This window comes from Gracilinanus agilis, chromosome 5 (assembly GCF_016433145.1).
Source record: "Gracilinanus agilis isolate LMUSP501 chromosome 5, AgileGrace, whole genome shotgun sequence".
NCBI classification, from domain to species: domain Eukaryota; kingdom Metazoa; phylum Chordata; class Mammalia; order Didelphimorphia; family Didelphidae; genus Gracilinanus; species Gracilinanus agilis.
Window position 1 is genome coordinate 144,234,341 of NC_058134.1, and position 20,896 is coordinate 144,255,236.

Consider the following 20,896-nt stretch of genomic DNA (forward strand, 5'->3'; position numbering starts at 1 on the left):
ATGAAAATAGGTATCAAATGATAACATTTGTACAACCCAGTGGAATTCCTTGTCAGCTCTGGGAGCAGAGAGGGAAGAGGGGAGGGAAAGAAAATGAATCATGGAAACATGGAAAAATATTTTTAAATAAAAATAAAAAATAAATAAAATCAAGTGGAATTTAAAAAATAAAAATAAATATACCCACTTGGAGGAATGATGTATGTTGTAAGTTCTAAATAAAGGTATATACTTTTCTCATCACAGATAACCAAGAGAAATTTCTCCCTAACCAAAAGTGATGATTTCTTACTCAGTGGTAGTTTACACATACATCTAAAGATCTATAAAAGTGTTATATATGCCTTAACCACTTGAATCATAACTCCTGTGTATATGTTTGCTGCAGAAAATTCTCCCAAAAATGTATTAAATACTCAGCAAACTATTACCTTTTTGTTGTAGCCATTTTCACAGTAAATAATGGAAATATTTAACAAGCATTTCTGAGAAAGAAACATTGGAAAACAGTCAACAATACTTGTAGGAACTCAATATATTAACAATAATAAAATTGGAAGTTCTCATTAAGTTATGGGGAAATGTAAATTAGATTCTTTGCAAGTTAAATGCAAATTTTATAGTAAAAGTTATTCCTATTACATGTCTGGGGGAAATAATCCTAGGAGTTTTAATAGACTTTAATTTCATCATAAATCAACACTATGTCATGGCTGCCAAAAATGCTAATGTAATACTTTAACATCCATTAAGAGAGCCTTTGTGTCCAGAATGATAGAGGTGCTAATCCCTATTCTGCTCTATAGTGACTACATATGGAATATGGTATTCAGTATCTCATATCACAATTAATGAATGACATTGGTAGTCTAGGATCTCAAGACAGGGATAATCAAAATTGTGAAAGGGAAGATAGACCCTGCCATAAGATCAGTTGAACAGAGATGGGGAATTAAATAGAATTGAATATTTCTGGAGTGTGGGGAGGGCAAATTGGGAAAAGCACGAAAGCTATCTTTGAGTATTTGAAAAGGTAGAATATGAATATCATATGATTATCATTCATATTCTACTTGGGCCCAAAGAGTAGAAAGAGGGACAGTGGACAGAAATAGCAGAATTATGGGTCAAAAGTTCAGTGTAAAGAAAAGTAACTAAAGTTTGAAGCTATCCTAAAGTTGAAGGGGCTATTTTAGTAGGTGGTGGGTTCCTCATCACTGGAAGGGTTAAGATAGAAGCTAGATAACCACTTGATAATTCAGGGTGGATTCCTGCTAAGATATGTGGTGAAGTCTAATGATCTTTCACATTCCTTACAGTCCTGAGATTCTGTGATTTTGTTTCCCTCATGTGGTTATTGCTAACAAATAATGTGGAGACTGAATAACAATCACGTCATTTCTCAAACATAAAGGCACTAAAGAGTCTAAAATAATATTAGAAATATGTGTTCAACCTAACAAAATTATTGCTTTTTAAAAGTTTCCAAAAAAAATCAATTTTAGTAAACTTCTACTATGTGCCAGATACTTTGCTAAGAATGCTAAGACATAAATGAAACGATTCCTAGCCTCAAGAAACTGCTTATGTGTAACTTGTTTATTTGGGATCCCAAATTAATTTTCCCATGGAAAGAATGGTGATGAAGTTTCCCAACCAATCCAAGGAAATCCACTTAACCTCTGATGTAATTACAATACTTTAAAACTTCTTTAAGAATTGTGGCGGGAAAGCATTCCAAGCATGTGTCGGTGCAAAGGCAGAGACATGGGAAAAAGAGCATTAGGACCCTCAAGCAGGGCAGTATGTCCTCACCATAGGGTATGTAAGGAGAAGTCAAAGTATTGGCTTGAAAGACTGTACTTTTGAATTGAACTAGAGTGGGGGAGAAATGTTGCCAAGATACTATTACTAAATACATATTAAACGAATCCTAAAGAAAATGAAGTTGAATAAGGAAGTTTAGATTTTATTTTCTTGAATGCAGGAACTTAAGGCAAGGTAAGTTAAATAAAAAGGGGATAAAGAAGTAATAGAGACTTCTGTAGTGATTCTGAAGGAGATTTGGAGACACTTTCAAGGGATTAGGAGGTTAATTTAATGGCACTGGTTCTTTTGTCTAATTAAATTTCACAATGAACGTCTTTTCCTTGAAATGGTTCTATCACTAGCAGTATCTTTGTGCTTCTTGTTCTTTTATAGGGTTATCTTTTAGCTTAAAAACAGATAGACTGGGGGGAAATAGAAAAGATATATTCTTGAAGTGACTGAGCAAGAATCAGGAGCGGAGAAGACAGGAGAGGGGTGATGAGTAAGGCGAAGATCACTTGAGGTGAAACTGAGGAGTATGTGATAGCAGAAAATGGGAAAATACAACATGTGTTGAACAACATGTAGAGGCAGAGTAGTACATTAAAAAGAGCAATTCATTTTGGAGTCAGAAGACATGGGTGCAAGCCTAACTCTGTGACTATAAACAAATCATTTTTTCCAAGTCTTGGTTTTCTCATGAGTAGTGAGATGGTCCTAGATGATCTTTAGGGTCCTTTTCATATATAAAACTATTGATCATATATATAGTATCTCCAGGAGAGGGGAAATAGATATAGTATGTATAATGATGATGATGATGGTAATAATCAAACGTATTTATATGTTATATAAAATTTATGAATAACTTTTCACATATTAATTTCATATTAACAAGATAAAAAGATACTCGGTCACTCAACACCTTGTTTGGTTGCTGTATAAATCTAGTAGAGATGGGTAAGGTAATTGAGTGACATTGGGATTAGTTAAGGGAAGACAAAGGTAATGTGTGGCCCATTGCTAGTAACTTGTGTTTATTATTTGTGAAATTACTATAATCTTTTTTTTTTCACTATACAAAATGGTCAGTTAAATCAGTTTTATTGTGTGTGCTTTGAGAATCTAAACTAATTTATTAACCTAAGTATAATTTGAAACCCAAATGCATTCTAATAAAGAAAGCAAGAGTTGTTTTTTGATTCTTTGTTTATGTTCATTGAATAAATTTCCTTGCTTGGTGTAAATATTTAAAAGTTGATTCTCCTTATGCTCCCCTTTTCAAAGTTGGATATAGCCAGCAGATAATTGAATTATTCCTATTTATAGGATTTGTGGAATACATTTGTGGAATACAGTATGCCTTTCAGGAAAACTGGCAATGACTGTGCAAAAGAGAAAAAAGGGGATTCCTATATAAAAACCCTAGATTGTTAGCATAATTAAAAATTGCCATCTTAGCAGAGTGAAGAAGTCAAACCAAGGGCCTTGTAGCTGGAAATTGTTCTTTCTGTGTTAGCTCTATCTATTAATGTTAAATTTCTCAGTTTAGAGACTTGTAGCCAACAATGTGACTGAAGTGGATTTTAAGATAATACAGAGATCAGTGGGATCTACACCATCCCTTGGAACTGTAATTAATTATGGCTTATATGAACTTGGGAGGTCTTATCCTTTCCCAGGATTTTTTAGAGAACTGCCATCTCCTGAGTTTTGTTTCCCAATACAGTAGGACCTCATTATTTGATTGCTGTCAGGGAAGTAAGATAAGATTCAGAAGATACCTTCCTAGTGATAAGTCTTTATAGGCCAACTGTGTCCACTGAGGATAATATCACCTCTACAGTTTAACTAAATCCCTAATACAGCAAAGAATTTTGTAACGGGGTTTAACTGTATTAAAGCCCTTATAAAATGCATTTGTTTCAATACTAGTTTTTGTGATGTTCAGTATTCAAAGCCATGAAAAGCTTTTCTAGTTCAGTAGCTGTAAAAGCACCTTTGAAATTCTGGGCAAATTGCAAAAGCCATTTCCAATAAGTGTTCTGAAGGCCACAAACATTATGTGGTAAAATGAGAGCTGAATGAATGAAGACATAAAAGATCCGTGTATTGGCTATAAATAACGTCATAAGGAAGTCATTTGACTACAGTTCAGAGGGATCAATTGATATCTTTAAAAGGTAGATGTGTAAATCAACTTTTGTCAACAAATGCAAGAGGGAAATATGAAGGATGACAGTAACATTTCATTTTAATGGAATGCACAGATTTGAACTGCCCATGTAGCTCCATATAATACTTGAGGGTCCAGCAGATAGAAAGCCCCAGGAAGATTATTTGAAAAATCATATTATAGGAACTACTCTGCTGGGCCCCTACCTACTCGCTGAAAACTGGCAGTGCTATTGCCAGACAGCATTCAATGAGTACTTTATTATCAAGTGTTTTTATAGTGAACAAACGATGTGTTTTCAAGTGTCTGTGGCAAATGTGCCTGTCCTAAACTTAACCAAGATGCTGGTAACGGACTATGGAAGTGCCCAAAGAAAATATTCACATTAATAATGCACAAGTGGGGCAGCTAGGTGGCTCAGTGGATGGAGAGCCAGGTGCACAGATTGGAGGTGCTGGGTTCAAATATTATCTTGGACATTTTCTAGTTCTGTGACCTTGGGCAAGTCACTCAAGCCCAGTTACCTAGCCCTTACCATTTTTTTTTTTTTTGCCTTGGAACTGATCAGAAAGTAAAGGTTTAAAAAAAAAAAGCAGAAAGAACAAATTCAGAGAACAGGTTATCAGAAGCCTAAGATTATGAAACTGAGCATTTGAAGAAGATAACCAGTAGTTATCCACTTACTCAAGATCAGTTCATCTTCTTTTTAAGTGTTAATTAGCCATGTGACTGTAGTCTTTCTGAAGTAATGGTAAAAATGGTAAGAAATAGTAAGGATTCACTTTTTCTATTGTTTTCAAACACAAAGTACTTGCAATAGTCTTTACATGACATTTTCTTGGGACCAAAATTTCCAGCAATACTAGAGACCCCTCTCGATATTGAATGATTTAACAGACCTGTCAAGAAATAATTATAATTCCTTGTACTGTTTCCTAGACTTTCCCACCAAGAAAGTTTGCTACGTGTCTCAGCAAGGGCAGGTATCACCCTCCCAGGTCTGGAGTTCATTGGAAGCAATGCTTAGGATCAGTGTACAAATAACTGTAAGCCTTGATTTTGTGCATTATAGAATTCTGGCTCATCAAAATCTAACTCTCAGGGGGCAGCTGAGTGGATTGAGAGCTAGACCTAGAGACGGTTGGTCCTAGGTTCAAATCTAGCCTCAGACACTTCCTAGCTGTGTGACCCTGGGCAAGTCACTTGACCCTCATTGCCTACCCTTACTACTCTTCTGCCTTAGAGCCAATACAGAGTATTGACTCCAAGATGGAAGGTAAGGGTTTAAAAAAAAAAAATCTAACTCTCATTTTAACTAGCTTTACTCTTCTGTTACGTAAATGTGGAGTAAAATAACAATCTTCTCTCAGAGCTAATGGTCACTTTTTATCTGTTTAAGTTGTGTATTCTCCCCCATTTATTTTTTAAAAGAATTCAAGATGATGAGGTAATAACTACCTCAAGAGCTTTGGAAATGAGTATTGTTCACACAAATAAAAATATGCCAATTCCTGTGTTCATTTATACAATGTAGAAGTAGAAGTTCTTTGCTCAGTGTCCACGGTCATTTAAAAAAGACTCTTAATCTTGACTGGAAGGTTTTCAATACTATTTTACTCTACAGATACCTGCATCTTGTTACTTGTACATTGTTAATGTGATTATTTTCTCTGGACATTTCCATAGCCTGGTGCCTGCATCTCTGCTAAGTTTAGACAGACAGGCATAATCTCAGTCCACACCTTTGAAACATGGACACTTTGAAGTTCATTGTTTGTTAACTTTGAAAACACTTGATAATAAATTACTTGGTGAATGCTTTCAAGGTTCCTGGCACCAGGCTACTCTCAGAGATTCTAGCGGTATGTACATATTTTGATATTGTTTCAGAACATATTGCTCATTTGAATACTGTACACAAAAACCTTTTGTTTTACATTTTGGAGAAGTAGAAATTGAGGTGCTTAGATTTGCCCAATGTCAGATGGCAAGCAAATGTCCAGTCCAGAACTAGAAGTTCCACCCAAATCTTCCTCTATCATCACATGTGGATTTAATCAAGGTCTTTTGACATAGTTTCTCATGAAATCCTTATGGCCAAAATGAATAAATGTGGATTAGATGATATTGTATTTGGGTGGGTTTTTTGATTGAACAGTGTTGATTGAACAATGATCTCCAAGTAATCTTTGATTCACGGATTGAACTGTAGGGCAGTCTAGTCACATACCGTAGGGTCCTGACCTTAAGCCTGATTTATTAACTGCTTTATTAATGATTTAAGATTTGGAAAAAGCACCAATCAAAACTGTATATTACATAAAGGTGATGAGAGAGAATATAGATAACTAATAGGCTAGATAATCAGATAAAAAAAAGATCTCAGTAGATTGGACTAAAAAACAAAGCACAAAAGATGAAACAACACAGATTCCTCTGAGGTCTTATACTTGGGTTCTTAAAATCAATTAGCCAGATATTGAATGAAGATATGTGGCTTAACCATGGAAAAGATTTAGGAATGTTAGCTGACCGCCAGATCAATGAATCAGTAATGTGATGTGACTGCCAAAAGGGGGTGGGGGGAGGGAAATCTAAGGATACTTTCATTGAAATGTATAATGCCCCAAGCAAAGGATACAAAAGAAATGATATCATGATATATTCTACACTTGTCAGATCAGACTTGAAGAACTATGTTCAATTAGAGGTATTGCATATTTTTAAACTCTTATCTTCTGTCTACTAAGTATTGTTTCTTAGGCAAGAGAGTGGCAAAGATTAGACAACTGAGGTTAAGTGGCATGCACAGGGTCACATAGCTAGGAAGTGGCTGAAACCACATTTGAACCCAGGATCTCTCATCTCTAGCTTTTTCTAAGTATATTTTAAAAGGGATAGAGATTAGCTGGATAGTATTCATTGAAGAGAGTAACCAATTGCAGGGCCTCAAAACCATGCTGTGTGATAACAGTAGCAATTACTAATATCTTTATAGTTTTAAGGTTAGCATAATGTATTATTCCATGTGCATCTTACACCTACCTTTTGATGCAGGTGCTCTTTTACAGATGAGAAAACTGAGGCTGAGAAGATAAATAATTCATCCAGGTCAAAAAGATAAAGTCTAAGGAAGAATTCGTATTCATATCTTACTGACTCCCAAGTTCAGTTCTTTTCGTCCTGTGATACCTAATCTTCACGTGTTGAACACCTGAATTAACTAGGGCTGTTTTGCACGGATAAGAAAGGACTTGAGAAATGTAGGTGTGTAGGGAGAAAATGATAATTTTCTCCAAATATTTAAAGGATTATCACAGGGAAGAGAGATTAGATTTACTCTGTATGAGCTTATGACAGAGCTTGGATGGATGTGTAGAAGGAGACCACTTTCTATTCATTGAAAGAATGGACTTAACACAATTTAGAGATGTCTGAACAAGGATTGGTGCTAGACATAATCATATACACATATCTTTGCTGATGGGAATTAAGGAATTAAGGTTGATGATTGCTCATGCTCAGTAGTTGTGGGCAGATTGGTATCTATGCCAAGTCTGGAACCAAAATGGTGAGCATCCAGGATCAGGGAGGCTAAGAAGACAAGAATTGGCCAAGGACAGAGAGAGGTCAAAACCTCTGTACAGAGCAGTAGGGTTATCAATTAATCAGTAACCATTTATTAAGTGCCTATCGTATGCTAGATGCAAAAGATAGTTCCTTCCATCAAGAAGTTGACAATCCAACAGATGGCAGTTCACAAGTGGCTACTGAACTGTTCTAGCCTGAGCAATAGAGACCTAGACTCCCCCTAGCCAAAAAAGGGGGGAAAAGGGTGTGCATATACGTGTATTATTTTGTGCATGTGTACACACATGTATGCATATGTGCATGTATGCACACATACACACATATCTATATCTAATCTGTATCTATTAATCTATGCATACCTTATGACTGAAAGTGTTCAAGATGAGCCCAATTATTAAGGATAGGGAGCATTTCTGCATAGAATGGTAGGTTGCTTTTGAATATCTTTAAGACCTTATCTATCTGCAAGATTTTGTGGTTTGATCATATTAAGATTTAATAAATATATTTTGTCATAGAAATAACCTGTTGTAGTGAACAAACGGCACCAGTGTCAGGGTCTGAAGACAGGGATTCAAATCCTTCTTCAGTTTGACGCTGGGCTGCTTTATACAACTATAAGTTACTAAACAGGTGCAAATCTGTATTGGGACAAGGAGATTGTTGTTGGCAAGTTCCCTATCCTGATTCCACAAAATTGGACCAAAAGAAAGCACAAATATCCCTTGGGATATCTTTTTCTGTCACTTTTTTTTAATTTCAAAGAATAATTTGGCCCAGGTTCTTGATAGTTCTCTGAATCAGAATGAAATTTGGGAATTCTTAAGTAGCTATTGGTCATGAAGATTCTTTAAATTTATTAATATATTCTTTCTTAAGAAACATGAAGGTCTCTAAGGTTATCACTTGAGCAGTTTCTGGCATTTTGATTAATTGTGACATGAATAGTATGCATTCTTTCTCTTTTCTCAACCTAAATATATAAGAAAAGCAGTTTTTGTTGGTGTTAGCACAAAGTATGCAAGAGCTAAGACCTGAGTGCCAAGACTTTTAGTCGTTTGAAGTTTTCCCCTCACTGAAATATGACAAATTAAAAAGAAATCTTAAAACTGGAGGCGAGGGAAATCACTAACTGAATAGTGATTAGACTTGTTCTACATCAGCCTGTGCTGTTTCATTATACACCCACCCTGTTCTGTGGGCTACAGCTTTGCACATATTCCTTATTGTTCAACATATGTGAACCCATGAAACTCCTGTTCTTTGTTGATTATGATTGTTTGCATGGGTTCACATTAATGTAGAAATAGAATGACCTAGAAATTGAAATCAAAGTTAGAAACTTTTGACCTTACAGGTTTAGATCTGTTTTGTACCAGAGCATCAGAAACCATCTTTCCTTTGCTCTAAACTTACTTTGATTAGTGAAAGATGTTGCAGGTTTTTTCCTCTTCCATTTCCATAAAAATGAGAGGAGGAACCAAAAAAAAAATAATAATAATTTCTAGGACTTCTAAAACCTAAGTTCTACTTGCAGTTTATTTTCTCAAAATATAATTGAGAACCCCAAGTGATATTTACATGATATAAATATTATAAATGTAATTTCCTTCAGTTGCATTAAAGCTCAATAATGAGGATAACATGAACATGAAATTCCTAACATTCTTTAAAAATAGTCATCTATAGGGCAGCTGGGTAGCTCAGTGGATTGAGAGCCAGGCCTAGAGACAGGAGGTCCTAGGTTCAAATCCGGCCTCAGACACTTCCCAGCTGTGTGACCCTGGACAAGTCACTTGACCCCCATTGCCTACCCTTACCAATCTTCCACCTATAAGTCAATACACAGAAGTTAAGGATTTAAAATTTAAAAAAAATAGTCATCTATAATTTGTGACTCAAAACACTAAAATGTACTTTTACTATATTGACATTGTTCTGCTTTGTCCTCTCATTTTGTCCATTCTATGTGCCTTACTTCTTCCCATTTTCTTTTCTGAGTTTCTTCTTACGGTTTTTGATCATATATGTTTTATGTAATATTCCCCCAATGCATGTAAAAACAATTTTTAATATTTGGCTTTTAAATTTTTTATTTTGAGTTCCAAATTTTCTATGTCCCTCTCTCTTTTCTTCAAATCACCTAACCCTGAGGCTATAAACAATCTGATATAGACTTTACATGTGCAATAATGTAAAACATTTTTCTATATTAATCAGTTTTTGGAACAGATCTTAAAAAACAAAAAAAAATTGAAGAACGAAAGTGAAATATAGTGTGTTTTGATCTGCATTCAGAATTTATCAGGTTTTTTTGGTTTTTTGTTTTTGACGTGGATGGTATTTTGTATTATGAGTCTTTGGGATTTTCTTAGATCACTATTTTGCTGAAAACAACAGGTCATTTACAGTTACTTGCCATATAACACACTGTTACTGTGTATGATGTTCTTCTGGTTCTGCACACTTCTTGCATCAGTTCGTGTGAATCTTTTCAGGTTTTTCTGAAATCATTCTGCTTGTCATTCCTTATAGGACAGTAGTATTCCATTACAATCTTATATTTTAAAAACAGTGGAATAAATTATAGCCTTTTCCCATAATAAATTGGTATTTTAGAGAGTTGTTATGTTGCTAGTTTTGGTTAGATATTCTTTTAGAGCAAAACTGTAATTTTTAAAAAAAAGTTTGAAAAATGCCTATGTCATATGTCCTTGTATCCATAGATAGATTTCAGAGAGTTCATGAACTTAGCCGAAAAAAGCAGCTTATATAACTTACTTTTCATAAGCCCCTAAATGAAATTTGGCATTTTACTTTCATTTATTTTATGTATGAAAATCCATGATTTTTGAGTGTGGGACCATAACGTTTCACTACTATGTAAAGGTTTTCATAACACAGATTAGGGACCTCTGACTTAAAGGGAAGAGAGCCCACCTTTCTAATGTTTGTTTATCAGATAAAATAGCTTTCTCTCTATAAAAGTCATTGATTCTGTTTAATGTTACACTTAATGTCAAATTATCATATCTTATTTACCAACTGCTCACATTCTATAAGCCAACTAACTTCATTACAATTCAACTGTGGCAGATTTCCTTTTTAAGTTTCTTAAGAGTCCCTATTCAGTTTATTTTCTTCTATAAGCATTTGAGTTCTTAACTGTAGTTCTTTGTAGAGCTTGCTTTGTTGATCTTAAAACTCCTCAGTGAACTATATACCCAAATTTAAGGAAGATTTTTGAAACACAAACACTTTACCACTTAAACTATTCCATTTTGAAAAAGCTGGTCAAGAGTATTACCCGACCCCTTTTAATTCCAGTGCCTATCTCCTGTCAGTTATTTCTTATTTATCCTCTCTTTAGCTTGCTTTGTATATATTTATTTGCCTGTTGTCTCACCCATTAGATTGTAAGCTCCTAGAGGGAAGGGACTGTCTTTTGCTCCTTTTCATTTCTGTATCTAGCACTTGATCCAGTGTCTGGCTCATTATTGATCTATAATACTTTTACATCAGTTCCCCCTCCCCCAATCTGGAGTGAGTTGAATGAAAGAGAGTTAGGATACTCAAACAAACAAGAATTCTTCCCATTTTATACTCAGTCGGTTTAGCATGCTGTGGTTTCATTTGAATTGACTTACTTCCAAAGTACCTCACACAATCCAAGGAAAATTGGAAGTACAAAAAGAAAAAGCTCTAAAACCAAAGAAAAGTATTTGAGGCTGTGTATTACAATGGAAAGAACAGTGCTTCTGGAGTCAGACGTCCTGGGTTCAGATCCTCCCGCTTCTCCTCATCTGTGTGACTTTAGACCACTTCACTTCCATGAACCCAAAGTTTCCAAATCTTCAAAAGAGAGGATTAAACTAGATAATCTCTGAGGGCCAATCTAGTGTTAAGAGCCATGATTCTTTTATTTTAAAATGTTTAAATATGCTCTGGTCTGTAATTCCTTTGCCCTCCACAAATGTGAATGATATAGCATTTACTACATAGGTTAATAGTCAGAAGGAAAATCTGACTTCAGAGTCTTAGAACACAAGAAGGAAAGAATCTTTGATCATTGAGTGAAAATATTCCTTTGAACACCTTTCCTTCTAGGTCATGTGACATCATCACCCATGCTTCATTTTTTTAGTGAAAGAAGACAGTTTTCTTAAAATATCAGATATCCATTCACCTAATGCTAGAGGAATCTTTCAGTTTGTGCTCTTAGTTGATCCTTTAATGATTTTTAAAGTTGACATTGCAATCCCATCCCTCACTGAAGTTGGCTATAATTCAAAGACCTAATCTGCCTGTTTTACTATGAAGGGGTTTGACTAAGATCTCTCAGGTCTCTTCTGCTGCTTTCTGTGAATCCTAAGGGTTTCCTAAGCCCTTTAAAGGGTTTCAAGATAATAAATCCAATAGGAGGTATCAAATTTCTTCACATGGAAAGTTCTTTCTTTATGTCAAATGGAAAAAATATCTTTCCTAAACCCCCTACCTCCCATTCAAGTTCAGCATTCAGATTTTATATGATAAGTTATACATTATCATTATTTTTGTTATTAATTATTATTCAAGGTGCAATAGAAACCTCTGCCATTATTACATCTGATTAGTGAATGAAGATTTGGAGAATCTTCCAGAGGAAGTTTTCTTGAAGAAACCTTTTCTTCAAATTTTTTTCACGATGCCATTATTGTGTCATCTTTTATGTTGACTGAAGCAATGGACAATATTGCCTTTTGGCATCAACTTAAAACTTGTAGAGTATGTGACATTTATCTTCCTACTGTATTCTCTCATCATCTAAACAGCATTGCTATAGGAGTCTGTGTAATGTTTTATTTAAATACTAAAGAAAAATTCATTACTAAATTATTATTATTGTTCAGTCATTTTCAGTCTTGTCTGACTCCTTGTGATTATAGTTGGGATTGTCTTGGCAAAAATTATGGAATGGTTTGCCATTTCTTTCTCCAATTCATTTTATAGATGAAAAAAAAAAACAGAGACAGGAAAGGTTAAATGACTTACCCAGGGTCACATGGCTACTAAGAATATGAGGCTGGATTTGGATTCAGGTCTTCCTGAATTCTTCCTGACATAGGCTCTATGCTCTATCTGCTGCTGCACTTAGCTGCCCAAATTGTTGTTAGGAGAAGGGAAAAAAAGCACAATGCTTTTTCTCTGACAAAAACCATTTGCTACTATAAAAGTAAATAAATATTTAGAGAAGATTGTTGGAAATAGCACCTTGGTTGTGTTCCAGTGCTTCAGTTTAACACCAGTCCCCCACCCCCAGAAGAAAAAATTTAAAATTAAAAAAAAAAACTTTCACTTTCCTTTTAAGCTAGAGACAGAAAAGTAGAATCATTGACTAAATGATCAGGGTCCACCCGTGTGGCCATTTTTATCTACAGATGACTTTCTTTCTGTAAGTGGCCAGAACTCCACAAATGGAGACAAGTACGATTAGATGAAAAAGCCTTTAAACAAAACCTGGTCAAAATATTTATTGACTTCATTTTAAAAACTGTTAAAGTATATCTGGAAAATGCAAGAAGTATATTTTTTCTCTTCCAGTTTTCTGTTGACTTGAGTGACAACTTTAATTATTTATATGTTTAACAGATGTGTTACTGGGTTTATTAAACAAAATTCTAGCATTTTTGTTTACAACATTTTACTGCTACATTTCAAACATCTCAGAGAAATAGAAGCATACTTTCTTGAGACCTCTAGGATTATCAATAGAACTAAAATGAGAAAGAAACAGACAGGGAGGGAGAGGAGTTGGGGGGGCAGAGAGAAAAAGAGAGAGAGAAAAAGAGAGTGAGAAAAAGAGAGAGAGAGAGAGAGAGAGAGAGAGAGAGAGAGAGAGAGAGAGAGAGAGAGAGAGAGAGAAAGAGAAAGAACTCTCATTGTAGGAACTTCCTCTACCAATGCTGATAAGCAAGTCCTCAGTGACACTGGCTTCCTCACTGTTCCTCTTATAAGGTGCTCCATCTCCGGACGCCAGGCATTTTCACTGCTTATCCCTCATGTCTGGAATTCTCTTTCTTCAACTCCATCTCTTACTTTCCTTGGCTTCCTNCAATAGAACTAAAATGAGAAAGAAACAGACAGGGAGGGAGAGGAGTTGGGGGGGGCAGAGACAAAAAGAGAGAGAGAGAAAGAGAGTGAGAGAGTGAGAGAGTGAGAGAGAGAGAGAGAGAGAGAGAGAGAGAGAGAGAGAGAGCGCGTGAGAGAGAGCCAGGGCCAGAGCCAGCGCCAGCCAAGGTATAATATTGTGGCAGTACTTTGATGCTCCATTAGATATCTATTTTGGAAAAGGGCATCTTCAAGGACAATAGGTTATTTGTCAAATTACTCTGTTTAGTCATTTCAGAAGGAACTTGTCTGCAAATGTGTCCACCCCTTTGGCATGTCATCTTTGAAGAATGCCTTTAAGCATGCAGAGTTATTTCCTGGTCTTCTAAGTTCAGTTTTTTTTTTTTTAAATCCCATATGGTGTAGACAAAAGCTTCCTTTGGAAGGAGCCTTAATGATTTGTTAGTCAAACAACTTTATTCTTTAGAGGAAAAAACTGAGTCCCAGACTGGTATGAATTGTCATAATTACTACCCTTTACATGACACTTTAAGGTTTACAAAATGCTTTTCATATGGTGTCTCATTTGATCTTCACATCTCTGGGAGACAAAGGCTATTTCCCCCTATTTTACAGAAAGTGGAACTGAGAGAGAAATCAAGTGACTGCACAGAGTTATGTAGTTATTAGTGTCCAAGGCAGGACTTGAACTCACGTTGGCCTGACTGGACATCAAATTCAGGGTGTCTCTTCACTGGGCCATCTGCATCTCTGATTACCAAATCTAAAACTCTTTATAGTCTCAGTAATATGAAGATCAGTCAGTCAGTGAACCTTTCTTAAGCACCTATGATGTGCGGGGCATCATGCCAAGCTCTGAGTACACAAAGAAAGGCAGAAACATGGTCCCTGTCCTAAGGAGCTCATATTCAGATGGAAGAGACAACATGTAAATAAGTATGAAAATGGAGTTTTACTTAAGACATCTTTTTTAGATTTAAACATAAATGTCTGAAATTGACAGAGAAAAATAGTTATGATCCTAGAATCACAAAATTCTCCTTATTTGAAATATCTTGGTACTGTGAAGAAGTATTCATCAGTTAGTTAACATTTCTGACTACTATGTGCCAGATATGGTGCTAAGTGCTATGCATTAAAAAAAAGTAAGAGACAGTCTCTGTCCCTGAAGGAGGTCCCAGTGTAATGGAAATAGCTAACATTGATATAATTTCTACTAAGTGCTGGGTGCTGTGCTAAGCACTTTACAGATATCTCATTTTATCCTCTTACAAACCCTAAGAAAGAGGTGCTATTATTTTCCCCTTTTTACAGTTGATGAAATCAAGGCAGAGTTGATTAGTTAGTATCTGAGGCTAAATTTGAACCTAGATCTTCCTGACTCCCAGGTCATGGATTCTATGCACCGTGCTAAGTCCTGTGATGTTGCTGGCCTTAGTCTTCTACATACTAATGTAAGTCATCCAGGCTAAATATTGGGAGCCTGGAGAGTGACTAGGAGTGTTAAAGAATGAAAAGATGCTCTAATTACATGAAAGGAGAAGGGGTGGGAATAGGGAGGAAGGAAAAGCAGAAATGAAAGGAAAAGAATTCATTATTTGCATTCATTTGCTAGAGTATGTGTCTCCTCTTTTCTACAGTTGTTTTGTTTGGGAAAATGCAATTAGCTCCAGCAATTTTTTATGTTGTTTCTTTTCTGTTTTGTTGTGTGTGTGTTTTTTTTTACTTGTTTATATGTGTTAACAATTACAGTAAACTGAGAAGGAAAAAAACCATTTCTTTTATTTCCCCCATCCCTTCCCAGGATTTCCTGCTACAGATTTTTACCGTGTTTCGAATACTGATACGACCTGAGATGTTTCCAAAAGACTGGACTGTCATGCGCTTGGTTGCTAACAAGTAAGACACTTCCATTGCTTATAAATATAGTTTTCTGTTCAGTGGGAGAGGAGATTATGAAAGGACTTCCATTGAGTGCTCAGATTACTTTTGACTGTCTTCCCATTTCCCCATATTAATTGATCTCCTAAAAAAGGCATGATGTTTTGAGAATTCATCATGGCATAGGGGGAAAAACAAGTGGATGCATGGGGCGAGAATTGGTTCCCACATCCACCTGCCCAAGTGGTCTTTGTATATATTTCCAAGTCCCCAGGTAGAGGAGTGACAAAAGCTTTGGTACTAAAGAGATTTTCATTAGCCGTGCCCCCAACATGGCGCCAACTGCAGAATACATTTATAGAAGCAGACGTGTTAAAACTTTGCAAAGTAGCAAATCATATAATATGGCATAATGTATTTTAAATAACTACAGAAGCAGTGTTGACAGTTCCAGCTTTTCTGTTTTTGCAGACATACAAGGAGTGTTGCCACAGCCCTCTTTAAGGCTTGGAATATTTAGTGTGATTTCGTGAGAAGAATGAAATTATTTCAATTCAGCCAAAATCCAGGGTCCTACAGCTTTAGGAAGCACTTAGCACAGTGATGGCATATAGTAGGTGCTTAATAAATGTTTGCTGATTATTGATTGGTTGATTTTGGCACGTTTGTTCTGCTGTTTAGCCATGTTAACATTTTTTCTGTATGTGAGGATTGGACAACTATGGCATACATAATCCACGGGTTTAGATAGGATAGTCTCTACTAGGGAAAGGACCCCGCTTCTTTCCCATCTTGAGGATTGCACATTTTAAAATGATTTTTTTTACCCTATTTTGGTCATCAGTTCTCTGGATTGTTTGTTTTTGTTTTTCTCTCAAAGGCTAGTGAGTTATTTGCCTTACCTGTGAATGCAATTCAATGAATATTTGTTAGATGCTTATTATTTGCCAAGCACTGTATTTGAGATAGAAAAACAAAAACAAAGCAAACCTTGCCCTTAGGTAATTTCATATCAGACTTGGAGCCTGGACCAAAGCTATCCATGCAGTTTTCTTGGCAAGAATATTGGAGTCGTTTGCCATTTTTTTCTCTAGTGCATCCTTTTATCAGGCAATCAGAAGTTAAGTGTCTTTTTTGCCCAGCATCACCCAAGTAGTAAATGTCTGAGGCCATATTTGTGTCCCTGATGCCACTGTGCCTCGTTGTTGCCTCTGAGGAGTGACTAGGGAGTTATTGACCTAAACTGAAACTTAGCTTTTGAGTAACTATGTAGTTTTTCAGGTTTATTAGTTTGTTTTTTAATATAGGACTAGCATTATTATCACTAAGCTTGATTTTTGCTCAGAATGTCATGTTTATACTCTCCTTTTTAATTTATTTTATATCTTGCAGTTTTCTCTGATGTTCAAGTTTTTTTTAGATATTTTTCTTCAATCGAGGAAAAAAATTGGGTCATAATTCTTAATTTAAAAGCATTGTAAAACAAATGATGACTCACAAAATATATTTTGTCAAAAAAATCACCCTTGATTCCCCTCATATTATTGCCTAAAAAAAAAAAATTGAGGCTGATTTGGTGCTTGAAGGTACCACCTAGCAGTACAGAGGCATTAGAGGTTAGTTGCAAAGTGCTTCATTCAATAAGATGATCAGTGCCAGGATTCTAACAACATAACTTGTCCTTCTGACCTAAAAACTCTCTTTTTCTCCATTCCTCTTGTAAGACATTATTTTTACTTTTCTTCTCCTCATTTACCTTTCCATTTTAAGGAGGCAATTTCCCTTTGCTAAATTTACCCAGCAAGGATATTGGGAAGTGTGGAAGAGATTTGGGAGAAACCTATGTCACAGGATCTTTGAGACTCCAGTGGTACCAGCCAGATTAATAGTACAGTTCTTTCTTTGAGGGTCCATAGGCAGTTTAAGCCAGTCTTTCATTGTTAGCGAGCTCCCGTAAGGACCTAATAATAAGTTCCTTGAGAGGAGAGACAGTGTTTTATATCTTTTTTGTATTGGCAGTGCTTACAACCCTGCCTGGCACAGAATAGATGCTTAATAAATATTTACTGATCGATTGAATAATACTGAGAAAAAAAATCCTAGAATGAAGGGAAAGGGAATAAACATTTATATAATACCTACTTTGTGAAAGGGCCAATGCTAAGCACTTTACAGCTAGTATCTCATTTGGTCCTCACAGCAATCCTTTGAGGTAGGTGCTGTTGTTATCCCCATTTTAAAGCTAAGGAAATTGAGGCATTTAGAGGTTAAGTGATTTAGCTAGGGTTATGTACCTAGTAAATGTATGAGACTAGATTTGAACCTAAGTCTTTGTAACTCCAGGGTATTAGAAGTTTGACTGTCAGTATCATTACAGTCCTGTTATCTCCTAGGAATCTATCATTTTTCTGTCCTTTGCAATTTCTTTTATGCCTCAAACTTTCTTCTTTCTCTAAATGTATAACTACTTAGTAATGACCACCAGGCATATGTTATTCAAATGTTGCCCTCTCTGTGGATTTTTTTTTTCTGTTTCATTACACCTAGATATCTGGAAATATCTAGATGGTTAGCTAACTTTGTTATTCTTGTTTTCATATGGTTACTTAGTATATCCATCTATATAAATATATTTTACTGTTCTGACACATACTAGATGAGAGACTCTGGACAAGTCATTTAACCTCTCACTGTCCCCAGACAACTTTCTAAGATTTTGAGTTTTGGAGAAGTTGCCAGTTTACATTGATTGAAAGAGTTTTAGATATTTCTCAATTGAATTGTTGTACTAGAACTTCTCTCACTCATCAAGTATTATATCGTATATGCAAAGCAAATATATCTAACTTAAACTCTCAAAGGGCAAAACATATATATTTACTTTTACATCGGTTCATAATGCAGTGTATTAATCCTGAGATGATTGGTTAGACACATAATCTCACTGATGTGGATTTTCAAAAGACTTAGATCACAGCCTTTCCATTCCTTACATCCTCTGGAATTCTTGCCCTTCATGATAGGTCTACCCAACCTTTCTATGGGCATCTCTCTAATTTTGTTGACATTCTATGGACTGCATTAGCCCATGTCTATCTAAATGATTGGTCTGCCTCCTTTTACATGCATGCATCTCTTTGCCTTTATCCTACTTGTTCTCCTGGGCAATTCTTCTTTGGTATTATATTACCACCTACTCATAAATATACTCTATTGCAGTGATGGTGAACCTGCTAGAGACCTCATACCACATGTGAGCTGCCCCCTTACCTCAGACAGGGGAGGGATGAAGCACTCCCATTGGGCTATTGGGCAGAGGGATGGGTGATGTGAGAAATGTCCTCAGGCTCAGTGAAGAAGGGGAAGGGAGCATTGTCCTCTGGCACTGTGCCATAGGTTTGCCAACACAGCTCTATGCATACCCTAGGCTCCTGAACAATAAAGGCTACTCCGAATCTCCAAAATTAAAAAAAAATCTCTCCTTCAACTCCTTTAGCCTCCTTTCCAGCTATCAAATTCTTGCTGGAACCATTACTTGTTCACATGTTATTTACCCCTCCTATTCACCCCATTATAGAGTAAGATAATTTAGGGGGGAAAATCAATGAGCATTTATTAAGTGCCTACTATGTTCCAGGGACTTGGCAAACCATGAAACAACAAAGAAAAGTGAAGATAGTCTCTGTTATCAAGAGTTCATTTGCTTTCCTATTTCCTTTAGAGTCAGAGAGCTTTATCATAACAGGGTTTCATTAAAATTTCTTGAAATGAATGGTTTTGATGAAGACTGAAGGTACTTAGCAAATATAATGGTGAAAGAAAACAATAGCCTACTGTGATAAAAAAAGAAATATAAGGGAAATTAAAATTTAAACCACAAAATACAGGGCATTTTAAAGATAACCAGCTCTTTTCTTCTTTCCATGTATGCTGGGATATTAAAAAATTGGCCACATTATTATGTATATTAGGGTGGTGGGGGTAAAAAGTTCTTGAGGATATTCTTCTCACTGAAGAAAATGAAAACTCTTTTGCCCTCGAGTCAAACTGAAAAGTTCTTGTTTGTTGAGCAGAATTGAATTCCTTCATTTTTCATTGTTGTTTTATTCCTGGATATGACTGGGCTGATTTTAGAATACTTTATGAAATCATTGACTTAGTGGAGTTACATGGAAACTTAAAGACTATCTCATCCACGTCATGCTACTTCATGTCTGGTTCAGTGTTTGTCCAATCTACCCACTGGGTACAGGTATGTTGAGGGTCTTTTATGGGTTCAGACAGTAATCTGGAAGTTTAGGTTTGTTCTTGTTACAAACCAATAAAAAATTTAAATTAAGGTCAAATGGCACTATCTATACAAAATTCTGATTCTAATGTATCATGAATCTATGTCTATCTAGACAGATAAGAAAATTCAAGCCCAGACAGACAACAACTGTTGTCATAGGCAACAAGGTGACTCGGTGCCTAGAGTATTGGATTTGGAGTAAGGAAAACTTGAATGCAAAACTTGCCTCAGTCATTAGTGGTGGGAACCTAGACAAATCACTTAACCTCACTTTCCTCATCTTCGCTTTTTTAATATATATTTTTTTGTTTTATTTTTTAGAAAAAAAATTTCCCCAGTTAAATGATTCATGTTCTTACTCTCTCCTTCACCCCCTCCCCCCAAATTCCCTCTCCCTGGAGCTGACACGCATTTCCACTGGTTTCTTCATGTGTCATTGATCAAGACTTATTTCCATATTATTGATAATTGCACTGGGGTGGTCATTTAGAGTCTACATCATGTCTGCATCAACTCATGTGTTCAAGCAGTTATTTTTCTTCTGTTTCCACTCCTATAGTTCTTCCTTTGAATGTGGGTAGCGTTCTTTTTCCTAAATCCCTCAGAATTGTCCTGGGTCATTGCATTGCTGCTAGTACAGAAGTCCATTACATTCTATTTTACCACAGTGTATTGATCTCTATGTACACTGTTCTTCTGGCTCTGCTCCTTTCACTCTGCATCAATTCCTGGAGGTCTTTCCAATTCACATGAAATTCCTCCAGTTTATTATTCCTTTGAGCACAACAGTATTCCATCACCAGCAGATACCACAATTTGTTCAGCCAGTCCCCAATTGAAGGGCATACCCTCGTTTTCCAGTTTTTTGCTACCACAAAGAGCACGGTTATAAATATTTTTGTACAAGTCTTTTTTCCTATCTCTTTGGGTTACAAACCTAGCAATGGTATGGCTGGATCAAAGGGCAGGCAGTCTTTTAATGCTCTTTGGGCATAGTTCCAAATTGCCATCCAGAATGGTTGGATCAGCTCACAACTCCA

General features: G+C 35.9%; 1 protein-coding gene across 1 annotated transcript in view; it reads left to right on the forward strand.

Moving 5' to 3' along the window:
* The window catches only part of DOCK4 (dedicator of cytokinesis 4), a 541,177-nt gene that overhangs the window by 416,223 nt on the left and 104,058 nt on the right, over window positions 1–20,896 (forward strand). The window contains exon 27 of the mRNA XM_044677327.1: window positions 15,489–15,583. Within this exon, the coding sequence (XP_044533262.1) occupies window positions 15,489–15,583 (95 nt within the window). The remainder of the gene's footprint in view (window positions 1–15,488; window positions 15,584–20,896) is intronic.